This window comes from Ptychodera flava, chromosome 2 (genome assembly GCF_041260155.1).
Source record: "Ptychodera flava strain L36383 chromosome 2, AS_Pfla_20210202, whole genome shotgun sequence".
NCBI classification, from domain to species: Eukaryota; Metazoa; Hemichordata; class Enteropneusta; family Ptychoderidae; genus Ptychodera; species Ptychodera flava.
In genome coordinates this window covers 21262775-21273367 of record NC_091929.1, presented here as the reverse complement: position 1 = coordinate 21273367, position 10593 = coordinate 21262775, and the positions used below count along the sequence as shown (strand labels likewise).

Here is a 10593-nt window from a genome sequence, read left to right as displayed (position 1 = left end):
TCAGTATGTTTGTTTGACGTTCCACTTCTCCAGTTGGTTGGCAGAGGATACCTATACCTTCTGCTGCACGCGTGCCTTCTGCAGTGCTTGGCGAGAGATCTCGACTGGAGGGATGGACTGGAAAGTTCATTGCACAATGAAAAGAAAGATTAACATTACGGATTAGCATGTTTGTTCTAAAATATTTGAATATGTTTTCAAAAATAATAGTTTTGAAAAAAATATGCAAATATTTTATGACAAACATATGAGAAATATTTTACAGTAGGCCTATTCAGAATAGCTAGGGCTCACAGTTAGACCTAAGCTTAACATCATTGTTCTTCATTAGCCTAATATGCAAAAATAAATATCTGTCCACATTTTTAGATTACGTTTTTGAAAATTACGCATGCAAGAATGACGAAAATACAGCTTAGTAGGCGACTACTAGTGTATTAGACACTGAATACTAAAATACATATTCACGACTCGGAGTCCGGGCTCAGAGTAGGCCTACAAGCTGCAAAAACAGCAACGCATGCAACATTGTCCGCATTTCAAGCAGCAATGTCCGATGTCGCGTGCGTACAGTTATATTTAGTAACAGACCTGTAACCGTGAAAAGTGCTAATATAAGTTCATTATTTTTCAAGGTTTACAGATTTAGTTAAGATTTCAAGTTCAATTCACATTCATAGACATATCATTATCAAACAAAATTGCATTTCATGCAGTCCCGATAATGTTTAATAGATATATTGAAACAGAGAAAGGCAAAGATGAAAGATTCAACCAGAGCAAATGAGCAAAAGTAACTAGAGATATCACTTCAAAAATAAATTTACGCTTCCTTGATCATGCCACTTACTTCCTCGAAAACCTTATCACTTATCAGATTTATCTTTACCCTTGACGATCCAGTGTAGGCCTATGGAGATGCACACTTGAAGGGTTCAGAGGACGACGACAAAAGTGCGCCCCCAACTGTTGATGAAGCCAAAAAGATCTATGCTTAGTAATAACCTTCTCAGTGTCCTACAAAGTGATATTCACCTGGCAACATCTGATGTTAAGTATGCAGCAACCATACAGAAGATGGCAGGGTACTATCAAAAAACTTTCAAGTTTTTTAAGGAAGATAATATATTTTATTACAAAAGTAACAGCCCACACTGAAGTGTATAATACTTTATGACAGTTATAGAAGGCGGAGGAACAATGCCTGATAACTCACCCACATGCCATAGAAGAGACCATGGCCATGAAATCCATGCAAAATGCCTTCACAACCAAAGCAGCAGACCTGTAGCAGTCAGGGTATACCACGTATACAGAAATGAATTCCACGTGGCAGGAATACCTCATGCAAACACCATGTATAGCATAGGTGCTTCTGACATGTCAGTTTTGGTAGTGCAGCTAGACCGAAAGATTCGTCGCCCGAGGGCGCTGTCTATGATCCCTCGAACGCCGACACCTTATTTAGTGCGGCAGTTGGGAAGAATACAGTGCCTATTTAACATCATATGGCCGGATTCTCCACCACATGAAATAACAAAAAATGACTGGAGGCTAAGGGGAATTCACCGAGGGAGATGATACTCTCTTGGCTTATAGCTCGAGGTACTCGGAAACTTTACCTGGAATCACCGGGGTACATAGGCCTACTCAATCAGACACCAAGATGCAGGGGTCAACTGGAAATGTTCTTTAATTCTGACAGTGAGACACCATGATTCTAACTAGAAGAACGTGAACGAAATCACGACAGAATCATGGATCTTCTAGGATGGATGGAAAAGGAGTGAGTGTCTAAACAGTGGGTGGGCTCGAAATTAGTGGTAGTCCCGCGTCCACAGACTACCAACTTTTCTCTGGGGCTACCAAAATCGATGAAATGGTAGCCCACACGGACTACCAAAGCCTGGGACCTGAAATTCAGTCAGTACTTGGCATGCCATGTCCGGTCTGTCACTTTGGGACCAGCTAAATGCAGTCAAACCCAGCTAGACACAGAAAGGCCAGACTATGACTTTGTTATGCAAATTACGAAGACGACCGTGCGGTGGAACTTTGCAACAAAGTTTCTATATCTGAACTGCCGTACTTGAATGACAGGCACAGGAAATGATGGCCAATGAAAATGTATTTTCGTCGCATTTTCATCATAATCAATCACAATTAGTGTACATAGAAAATGTGTCTGGTCCCTACAGAAAGCTCATGGTCTCATTTAAGCCCTGTTACTGTATGTCTCAGTGCTGAGGTCGTGTCGTTGTCATGACGACTATCAAATTTGCATAACGTCCATTATAACAGTTTCCTAAGGTATTAAAGGTGTGCAATATTCACATCAAATGACTAGAAAATTCACTTCATAGGTAGAATCTTGAAAAACAGCTTTTTCTTGTTTGGTTAACGAAAAAGATTTCCCTGAAATAAAAATTCATGGGCTACCAGCTATTGTTACTGGGCTACCAACTTCAGAAAATGGTAGTCCAAGTGGACTACCAGAAAAAAAGTAAATTTCGAGCCCTGAGTGGGTGTCTTTCTATCATTGGTTCATTTTGAAGCATTTCTGTGAGGGCGTTGTCACACGTGACGAATGTACAAATTCTCAAATTGAAATCTCTTTGCGTGTCTCTAAAATGTGAGAATGAACCATGTTGGACAATCGATCCTTCAAGTTGGTATCTTGTATGTGGCGCCACTTTAATTTCGCGTAAGGTGCACGAGGAAGAAAATTTAATGTGAACGTGACAATATGAGGGCCCACTGGCGTCCAAGGGTGCACATGGTTACGCCAACGTTGCGTGGGAAATTTAAACGTGGCATCATACCGAAAGGAGAAAGATAGAAACGTGAGAGTACCAAGTTATGTGACATTTGATGAAGTAGTGCGAGAGAAATCAACATTACAAACATCAATCACAGACAAATGGAGACACACATGCAGACAAACACACACCAACCACAACATTTGCTCATAATGGGCTCCGTCTCAACCTGGGCCTAATATGACAACGAAAATTCGTATCGATGTCAGTGGGAACGGCTAATGATCGAAAAGTGAAAATATAAAAAACAATTACAGAAAAGGCTCTCTCTCTCTCTCTCTCTCTCTCTCTCTCTCTCTCTCTCTCTCTCTCTCTCTCTCTCTCTCTCTCTCTCTCTCTCTCTCTCTCTCTCTCTCTCTCTCTCTCTGACAATATTTTTTCTCACAACAGAAATATTTACTCCAACGAAAAAGCCCGAAAGACTCGGGACATTTAATCTTAAATAGTTGTGTCATATGTTACACGAAGAACTACGTAAAACAAAACTGATACAAATGTATTAGACCCGTACACTGTCTATCAGAATTGAATTCCGAAAATGCATCAAGGGCGTATGTGATACATGTGGGATAGAGACATGGGCGATACGTTCGTTATCAGTATTTTGATAATTTTGCCTTCATGATATATCTTGTACGACTTCGTAAATATTGAGGTACAGTTGCCACATATTTGTGTGAAGAACTGGAGCAACACACTTTCGTGAAAAGCCCGTCGTCAAAGTAACAAAGTCAAAGTCAAAGTAACAAACAGAAACGTGAAATGGGAAAATTCGACGACAGTGTTACTCGCGCTGTCATGGAGTTAAATTTGGACTCTAGAATAGCCGGAGCGGGTGCCTTTTGTCCACATCTCTTCTGTTGTAGGAAAATTCAAAGTAACCTGGAAGACACGAAAGAAAATAAATTTAATTTCTACTCATCAGTGTTTGCATGATTCAGTAACAACAGGCGTCAATGGAAATGAAATGGCGATGGCTCTTCCAACGCAAAAATACTCTAGAAAATGTATCAATGAAAAGACATTGGGTATAGACGCTGAGCATGCGCAGGTTGTTGATATAGTCTTACCGGGTGTCAGAATCATTCCGATAGAACCCATGATCTGATCAAGACCACACTGGCAGTCTTTGTATTTCTCTCGACAGATGTCATCGAATGCCACACACCCGTCTCCAACTTCTTCGCAAACTATTCTACCATCGTCACAGACTATAACAAAAAGTATCAATATAGACACATTATTCGATCTGTCACGACAGGGACACCTCCCAATCGGGACACATCTAATCAGTCGATCATTAAACACGATTGGAACTAACTTGGGAGAATTGGATCATTTCATTGTTAAAATTTATCAAAAGTGTTGGGTGCCCTATAGCTGAAAGTTGCAAAACTACAAATTATCCCAAAACAAGTTTATTGAAAAGAAAAGAAAAGCAGATGAGCTTACATTTGCAGATTAAACCAACTTTACAACACTATCCAATTATCCCAAATTAGTTCCAATCACGTTAATAAGTTTCGTTAGAATGAACCTCAGGAAGAGATATTCGGACTCTCAAAATTTTACAATTATTTTGTAATGTAGCATGTGTTGGCTCTCATTTTCTTCAAGCTCTTGAAGTAAATAAAAAATGACGCCTATGTAATACAGTGTATATTCTGAAATGTAAGCTTAAACAACTGCCTCTTCGTTAGGGCTACACAGGTAGAATTAACCCTGCTTGAGGTACCGAGTGTTATAAAGCAAGCGAAAGAAGTCGCCACACAGGACTACACTGCCGGTAAAAACTGCCCAGTTAGTATGATTTGCATGACGTGTACAAATTACACTCACATTCAACATTTGCTTGATGGAGTAAAGAAGTAACAACCATCTTCTCAAATAGACTGGCGCCCTCTATGTTGATGGCTCCTGGAAAAAAAGAAGTATAAATCTTATTGTTGGGATCATAATCATCAAAAGGTCTAACAGCATGAAAATAACAGTGACTGTGCATGAGCGTGAGTTTTATGTCAACGACTGTGTGGGCATGAAACCCTGATTTCCCCTACCGTAAATAAAGCACTATTTGTGTTTGATAATCTAAAGAATTTGTGTCCGTGTGTTTTAATCGCGATATTTTGATGAGTTTATCCTGAAACTACTGTTGTTAGATAATACTTTACTCATCTAGAGCTGTGTGCATGCCTGGTACTACATCTGTAAAGGCAGTGTGAAGCTGAAGTTGAATAAAAAAATGATGTTTTGTAGTGCACCCTCAATATGGCCAGCCGCCAATATATAGACTTTGAAATAAAATATGGAAGAATGCGCCTACTCTGTGATTTAAGGTAGAATGCGCCTAGAGACAGCTAAACTCTCAAAATTTTACAATTCTTTCCTCAGCTATCATTTTGGAGGCTCATTTCGACGCACTTAGAGAAAATAAAATTTTTATCATTTTTTTTTTTTTGTAAAAATTGAAATGTTTTCCCATTGAGTCAACATAGGGGTGGCAGCCATATTGAATTTCAAATAAGGTACATGTAGTTTGTTCCGCTGGTACCAACAATTGCACGGTTAAACCTGGTTTTATTCTTGATTTCGAAAGAGAATGATTGAACAATTGCTAGAGGTAAGTTTGATCGAAAGTTGGAAGTCTTTCCATTCCGAGGTGCATACTACCTTTAATATAAAAGTAATGAGCCGAGCCTTCAGTGTTCTATCATGATACACACTGCAATAAAATTCATAGATTTAGGTAGCTATTGTTTAATAGCAAAAACAATAGTTCTTATTTGATTGAATTCGAGAGCAATTTTTGATCTTATTTCTTCGGAAATATCTCCTCGGTTAAACCAAAACCTCTGGGATAAATATAGGCATGAAATCATTAAGTTATGCAAATGTGGGCATGCAGTACATTGGCACAAGCCATAAAACGATACGCAAATCATGTGCTCTTCAAACGTGTGAGCTAAGCAAGTTATGTAAGTATGGACGTCAGAAGTAAGGTGAACCTACTTCGGGGCAGAAATCTATCAAACTATTTCAGTCACATATTGCGATTTTGCGAGCCGGCAGCATAAACACTGTAATTTTAGACCATAACTCTCCAAAAAAAATTAAAAAATCGTTTTTGGGGGTCTATGTTTAGACTTCGTCATATTTTCTGTTTTGACTCTTACACAAATCAAATTTGTGCATCTTTGAAAGACTTTGTTACAGCTGACATGCCACGGTTAGGAATCGCAAATACCTGTCGGCATTGAGGCATAAATAATAATTGTGTCAATTTTAAGTTACTCAGATAGGTTATATTGGGGAATAGAACACTGGGCATTGTGGCGTGCTCGGCGTGCTGTAGGGAATTCTACGGGAGAGACAGATAAACCTGCGTATAAAATACTGAAACGAAGTTAATAATAAGCGTTTGGATATAAACGTGATATTTTCTTGTCATGAAGGTAAGTAGAATGCGCCTCGGGGACAGATATTCGGACTCTTAAACTTTCACAATATTTTGTAGGCCTATCACTTGTCGGTACTCATTTTGAATCTTAACGAGTGTGTAGTTTAGTTTTGTGAAAAACTGGAATTTTATTTCCCCATCGAGGTAACACAGGGTTGGCGACAAGTTTAAATTTCAAATATCGGTAGATATTGAGTAATTTGTTTTTCTGGAACCAAAATTTGCACGGTGACCCCCCACCCCCCTCCTCGATTTTTAATCTTGACTTTGAAAGAGAATGGTTGAAAGTTTGCTTGGAGAAAGTTTTAGCAAAAGTTTAAAGTCTTTGATTATAGGGGCGCGAACTACTTTAAGAACTATGACTAACTTGTCTTACTGCGAACTGACACACGATTATATTCGAATAGTCTCACCCTTTTCCAGCAGTAAGATGACAGATTCCAAGACCTTGCAAGCAGCCCGAGCTTCGTCCTGGTCTGGTGATGGACAGTTCGTGCATATCACTTCCTTACAACCCCGAGGAGTCGTGCACCTTGCTTCACAAGATGATTTTGGATCAGGCTCACAAAAGACTTCATCTGGTGCATCACAGACTATGGAACACAACAAAACGCAGCCGCAATATCTTGAAATAAGGTTGTTTCATTGTCAAACATAATTATGTTTAGTATAGCCAACAAAAGCTGTATTCCATTCACAAACGAGAGTAATTACAGTTTAAACATTTCTGTCGGGAATGAGGGCCAGCTTTTCATACAGTCACATAGAATATAATATGTCGTACATACATTTTTGACAACTTTTCTCCGAAGATGCACCCGATGTCCAACCTTAAGTGTCTGATTCGTGACCAGACGTACACAATGTGACGAGACAAATCATATTTATCACAGTCAAACGAAGTCTCTTTCCGCCCAGCGCCTTCTTTTGATAAGTCACACTCTTGCCTTTTATGCCGATGCACGTGGGGGACCCGACATTTCGAAATCGACTGCAAAATTAATTTCCGGCCAAGGAACTCCTTTCAAGACATTAGATTACTTGTGGGTTGGAAAAGTGCTATGCATTGCCTTGAGCAACATCTGATCGCAGAAGAATTTAATGTCATATCGGCGGGCAAAAGATAGATGTAGATTCCTTATGTCTCGTCTCGTTATCACTGAAATGACTTCTCGTAAAACGAATCAGACACTTAAGATAGTATGATATTATCGAGAGTCCTTTAACATTTTCAAAAGCGCACTTCCTGTCATTAGCTCTTCCACATATTGACTGTCTTATATTTCTCAAGTGCGCATTGCCCTCGTCCGATAATTTGTCTGAACGCTGCAGGCTACGAGGACAGAAAGAGAGAGGTTTTTGTTTCTCAATCCTCGGCTACGTCACTTAGCTGCTTCCTCGATTGAAAAAAAATACCAACGCACGGCAGAAACTATTTATATCTAGAGGATCACAGATATGCATTGTTCAGTTCTGGATTTGTCTGTTCGTGTTTGTCTGCATGTCATCATTACAGCTTGTATAAACATTCTGATTTTGTTTTTTGCCGGTAGCTGGATCTTGTCAGCTAAATAATCATACAAAAAACTCCAAAAGCAGATTTTTGTGAGCTACCTAGACTTGGTTCAAGTCTGTGATTTGTGAACCTGTGAGAGGAGTGAACGCAATGTTCGTTCTGTTTTCATATGAAATGTGTAACTTGTAATTGTGGTGAACGCGATGAGTGGGGTGAACGAGATGAGTGGGGTGAACGCGATACAGGTGATTTCACTGGACAGAAAATGACTCACTACTGCGCAGACTCAAAGGTAACGCGTGCAATCTCTAGAAAAACCTGACCTTGGCTGCCAAATTTCAAAGAGGTTTGTATGAAATAGAAGAGACACCTGAAATACTGTTGCAAATGATTTTTTTTAATTTACCGACTTGAAGTCTATGAGTAACCCAGCACGAGAAACAAACCCACGGTTTTTTTGGCCCAGTATCAATTTATTGTAAGCTTATACCAAGTCTGTCGATGGTCGCTCGTATTCTGGAACTTTTCATCGGATTATATGACAGACAAGACATGATTTGAAGCCCAATACTTGGTTTCAGATCATTGCCTCTAGTTTATTATGCGAGTGTGGATGCTAAATATTTAAATTGGCCCGGCGAATGTCTTTTTTGAGAGACTTGCTGGAAGCAAATGTCACAGTTTCATTTAAATGGATACAGTCGTCGGAACTGTGCTCAAAGCTGGTATTGGACCCATACGACCAATGTAAACCTGTATCCAAGGTACGATGGTGATTGATGAAAGTTAAAACATGTCTGTCATAATCTACATTGTATGATTAAAACATTGCAGCTATGATGATGAGGTGCATCTAGACATCGTGAACGAAATACACTATTTGTAAACACGAAACTCGCACAGGCGCAGTTCCGACGACAGTTTCCCTTTAAATACACACCCAACACCCGTGCAAAGAAGTAAGGACACAACTCTTACCACTCTCTCCGTAGACTCTGGCCGACAAGTTAGCCAAGTCTTTTTCTGTAACATTTATGAAATTCTGGAAAACAATTAAAAATAAAGAATATTTATAAATTAACAAATTTACTTTTAAAAATGCAAGTTCGCTTACAATTGGAGTGAGAAAAAAGAGTTATGTCATGCTTTGGCGAGCGATATGTCGTGGTCAGTGATGATTACATATGGTAGCTCGCTCTTCTCACTAATGTAATATACTTAAAGGGACATAAGCTGTAACTTGTGGCAAGTTTTTCAGTATTCTGCATCTGTATATCAACTACCCTGTCTGACCCTAATCCGTTTGTCATGCTGAAATTTCGAGTATTCTTTTTGTCAACACAGCTTGTATGTGTGTAGTGATCATTGTTAATTGTTTATGAATTCTTGTCCGGACTTGAATACAATTTTCAACAATAACAATGGAGATCATAGTCATATAGGTTGTGTTGATATGCTAAATACTTGGCATTAAATTACAGTTCGGATTCAATGCAGAAAGTGTAGGGAAACAACAAAACAAAAGTTTAAAAAAAATAACCAAAAGATACGGCTTATGGAGCTTTAAATACAAGTGTTTACCTTGACACAAACAGTTCGGGTGAACTGTGGGTCTACCACACTTGGTTGCTTTAACGCTTTGATCAAAATAATTTGTCAGTATTTGAATATGTCGCAAATTCTGCGTGTGGTGTTACGGAAATTGCGCTAAAGAAATTTAAAGCGCAGACCTACCCAACAGTTAAATTATATATATTGGCTATCCATTATATGCACAACTTAAATACCTAATGGCTTTCTAGGTAATTTGCCATATCAATGTTACTTGGGTCGTAATGTCAATGATTAAGTACTATTTTTGTAGCAGGCAAACATACGAAATGAGAGAGAGAGAGAGAGAGAGAGAGAGAGAGAGAGAGAGAGAGAGAGAGAGAGAGAGAGAGAGAGAATGTGTGTGTTAAAATTATACTCTTCGGTTTCTCTTGGCACGAGTGAAGTAATTTTGTGTTCACTTTCACTAACTGCAATGTAAACTATCTCACTATCCTTTATGACTTTGAGTGTTAAACTTTCATCACATCACACAGTGCCAAGCATATAAAGTTTAACCGAGGTGTTTCTGCGTGGCCGCAACGGATCAGCAAACCTCTCAGTCTACAAAGATGAGAAAGACTAACTGATCACACGGACACGTACTGGGAAAATGTATTGTCTCCGCAAAATTCCGCATGCATCTTAATTTTCGGTTAGTAGAAATGCTTTCAAACGAAGATGGATGCGTCAATGTACTTACCGCATACACTGCGATGTGAGGAAAGACGAGCAGCATTGCGACCACACAACTCATCGTCATGGTTGAACTCTGTAATGAATGTAGGGACGACCTCCGTGGAGGTTGTATGCAACATAATGAGCAGCCATGACCTCAATGACATTAATTAATTTGTTATAATCATGGCTAACATTCGGTTCTCGTCATCGCAGCGCGACGACCTCATGACATTTTGAACGAAGCCAATTTCCGTAGGAGGTAAATAACGGCGATTTGCCTATTTGCACGATTGGGCAATTTTTGGATGCGTCATAACGTACAGCTTCTCTGGGTGCGGACCAATCAGATGAAGTGATCCAAATGACGTCACTGTTGATCAGCAAAATCGCCGTATGTGGGACATCTATGGATTTGTCTCCTGAAATCACTCAAACACATCACATGCACTCAGATGGTAAAGTCGTCATGGTTTCGAAAAGTTTTAATGGTTGTCTAATTTCGCAGAAGTTTGCAGAAACACCAAGAAATC

At 39.3% G+C, this 10593-nt stretch overlaps 1 protein-coding gene across 1 annotated transcript; it reads right to left on the bottom strand.

The window, feature by feature from the left end:
- Nucleotides 1–3320: 3320 nt before the first annotated feature.
- LOC139147439 (uncharacterized) lies at nt 3321–10243 on the bottom strand. Its single transcript, XM_070718550.1, has 6 exons — nt 10086–10243; nt 8771–8834; nt 6690–6869; nt 4659–4736; nt 3890–4030; nt 3321–3701 (listed from the first exon to the last, which is right to left on the bottom strand). Exons 1-6 carry the CDS (start codon nt 10143–10145, stop codon nt 3637–3639), a joined length of 588 nt encoding a protein of 195 aa, XP_070574651.1. The 5' UTR covers nt 10146–10243; the 3' UTR covers nt 3321–3636.
- Between the last annotated feature and the right edge of the window lie 350 nt (nt 10244–10593).

What these genes read in the sequence shown, in the direction of transcription:
- LOC139147439 (XM_070718550.1), bottom strand. Translation starts at nt 10,145, where the DNA reads ATGACGATGAGTTGTGTGGTCGCAATGCTGCTCGTCTTTCCTCACATC. An exon ending in CATCTTACTGCTGGAAAAGG is followed by an intron (nt 4,737 to 6,689) that starts GTGAGACTATTC and finishes CTTTTTTTCCAG; the next exon opens with GAGCCATCAACATAGAGGGC. An exon ending in CCATCAAGCAAATGTTGAAT is followed by an intron (nt 4,031 to 4,658) that starts GTGAGTGTAATT and finishes TTTTTGTTATAG; the next exon opens with TCTGTGACGATGGTAGAATA.